General features: G+C 37.6%; 1 protein-coding gene across 1 annotated transcript in view; it reads right to left on the bottom strand.

The window, feature by feature from the left end:
* Positions 1-2,043: 2,043 nt before the first annotated feature.
* The window catches only part of LOC138028984 (uncharacterized), a 17,471-nt gene continuing 17,014 nt past the window's right edge, over positions 2,044-2,500 (bottom strand). Inside the window, exon 8 of the mRNA XM_068876640.1 lies at positions 2,044-2,500. This exon is cut by the window's right edge and continues 5 nt beyond it. Within this exon, the coding sequence (XP_068732741.1) occupies positions 2,366-2,500 (135 nt within the window). The 3' untranslated portion in view covers positions 2,044-2,365.

Genomic DNA, 2,500 nt, shown 5'->3' with positions numbered 1-2,500 from the left:
TATTGCATAATTTTGGTGTACAAGTTATCCCCTTTAAATTAAACAAATTACTCAAATTTTATCGGAAGGAAAGAAAGATATAGCTTAAAGCGTACACAAAGCTCCCTACCGAGGCATGCAAATTATGATCTTGAAAACAACGACTCGAGAAACGTTTTGAGCCGACGTCGTTTTAAGTTGAGTGATTTTTCCATAAACTATATACGACAGTGTTCCATATGCTCTAGACTTTCTACCTATCAGGTGTTTTTTCAAGTGTTACTTTAGAAGCCCTCTGGTTTAACTAGTCTAGAGCAAAAATGTACCCTAATTAAATGAAATAACTCGTGCGATTAATGGGGTAAGAATGGCCCCTTATATATCTTAAGCAAGTACGCTGACTTATCTTTTTTATTGCAGTTCTCAAAACATGGATTAGTAGGGAACATTCAGGGAACGTTTCAAGAAAATCGTTCGACAACTTTTTTTTTTTTTAAGGAATCACCTTAAATCTGATCGTAATTTTTCGGGCCATCTTCGTCTACAAAATCCCCCAGGCTGGCATCATCAGGCTGGAATGTAGGTAAAGGCAAGCCTTTGAAAGAAAACGAAGGTGGGAGATGGTTTCATGCAGCCTGGGACGCCAAACACGCTTTGTTGTAAGGCATGGCGGTTTACGAGTAAAGTGGTCTCTCTGGCCTTTCTGTGGATTAATTCCAGGACCTACGGATAAAATTTGGGCAAGTTTTGAAAGCTAAATATTTCAATCGATGCTGTGTTTTGCTGGTAGGACTAGGTTTCCCCACACTTATAAAACATCTCTGGTATGAGAGGCAACTTGAAAAGCAGGAAATTGGTCCTCATTAAATGGCTGGCGCGGTCAGAGGAAAAAGTAGTGCGAAGAAGATTTCTTCCCAGATACTAAGGAGTTGCCCTGGTGTCTGCTGTTAACGTAGAATTCTGATTTGTGAACAAGCTTTTATCATAGAAAATGCGCTACAAAGTAGTGCTTTTTTTCGCTGTTATACTCTTAGCAAAAAACTGGCCTTTCGTAATTTCTTGTCAAAGGAGCGGTATAATGTAAATAAGAGAATACCGATATTTGTATTTGCAGATTACATAAGTCATGCTCTACATCTCATTGCAATAAGTGCATTCAACATTTCCCCATATTACTGTATTTTGAATGATTTTCCTGTTACTGTACATGAAATATAACTGAGTTTTCTCTCCGGTATTGAATTCTTCTAATGATCTTCGCAGGAATTACATTCTGTCGCTCAATAAACCTAGAACAACCAGTTATGGTCTTAATATTAATTTTTTTTTTTCGTACTTATCAGCTAAGTTGTGGAATGCGCTACCTGAGTTAACAGGTTTAAAAATGAGAGTTCAGGAGTAACCCATTTTTTTCGTAGAAAATTGGCTACAAAGTAGTGCTTTTTTCGGTGTTATTTTCGTAGCAAAAAAACTGGCTTTTAGTGCTTTCTTGTCAAAGGAACGGTAACAACGGTCATACCAATCAGTTAGTGCAATAGACACAGTATAATGACGTTTCATAACGTAATCGCAAAGCTTAACTAGAAGCAAATATCAAAAGCAGTTTCGGTATTTTGCCCTGAAATATCAGGAGTTAGAACTGAAAGGGTTAATTAATTATTCCAAGCAGCAAATGACTGAATGAGGATTTATCACTAAACACACTTACCTGTAAAATAGAGGGTTCATCCCATGAGTCAATGATATATGTCCAAGAAGGAAATAAATGTATATTTGAAGTGCGGGTTATAGACCAAGGAGTGAAGTGATTCTCGACATTCGGCAGCCCGTACTTCAAATATAGATTCATTTCATTCATCGAGTCCTTCACGGAAACAAATAGCTCAGTTGGTAGAGCATTGCACCGGCATCGCATAGGTCCTGAATTCGTATCCCGTTGGAGCCACCTGAATATTTCGGGTGTGTCTATAAGAGACAATTGCTTAAATTGTCTAGTTAAGTGCTGCGAGGATATCACTACTCTTATTCGAATATACCTCGAACATGTGCATTTGGAGTGATTGGAATTGCTAGTAAAAGACAAAACAAAACAAAACAAACAAAGAAGATAAACAAACGTATATTGATATCTCCGAATTTACGTTTACACAAAAGACATCACCTCGAGTCCGCGGATGGGTGTTCAATTGAGCGGTAATTCCTGATCCTGCACATATGGTTTGTAACGATACACATTTCATGTATGATGTGACGCCAAAAAGGTGTTAGTGTATGAGATAAATGGGTATTTTGTTGGTCATTCTTTTCTTTTGTTTCTTGCTACAACGAGATAACTTGTATCAGTAAGAAAGGGAAAAATTACATCCCAGGCTAAACAGCCCTAATTTTAACGGTTAAACTGGAATTTGGAGAGGTTAACTTCCATTTTATGTAATTTCTCTTCTACTTGCTTGAGAAGCGCTTTTGTTAAGGCCACGTCATTGTAAATGACTTCTTGGTCGGTTGAAAAACCGCTGTTAAC

This window comes from Montipora capricornis, chromosome 13 (genome assembly GCF_036669925.1).
Source record: "Montipora capricornis isolate CH-2021 chromosome 13, ASM3666992v2, whole genome shotgun sequence".
NCBI classification, from domain to species: Eukaryota; Metazoa; Cnidaria; class Anthozoa; order Scleractinia; family Acroporidae; genus Montipora; species Montipora capricornis.
Note: the sequence above shows the minus strand (reverse complement) of the source record. Positions and strands in the feature narration are given on the sequence as shown.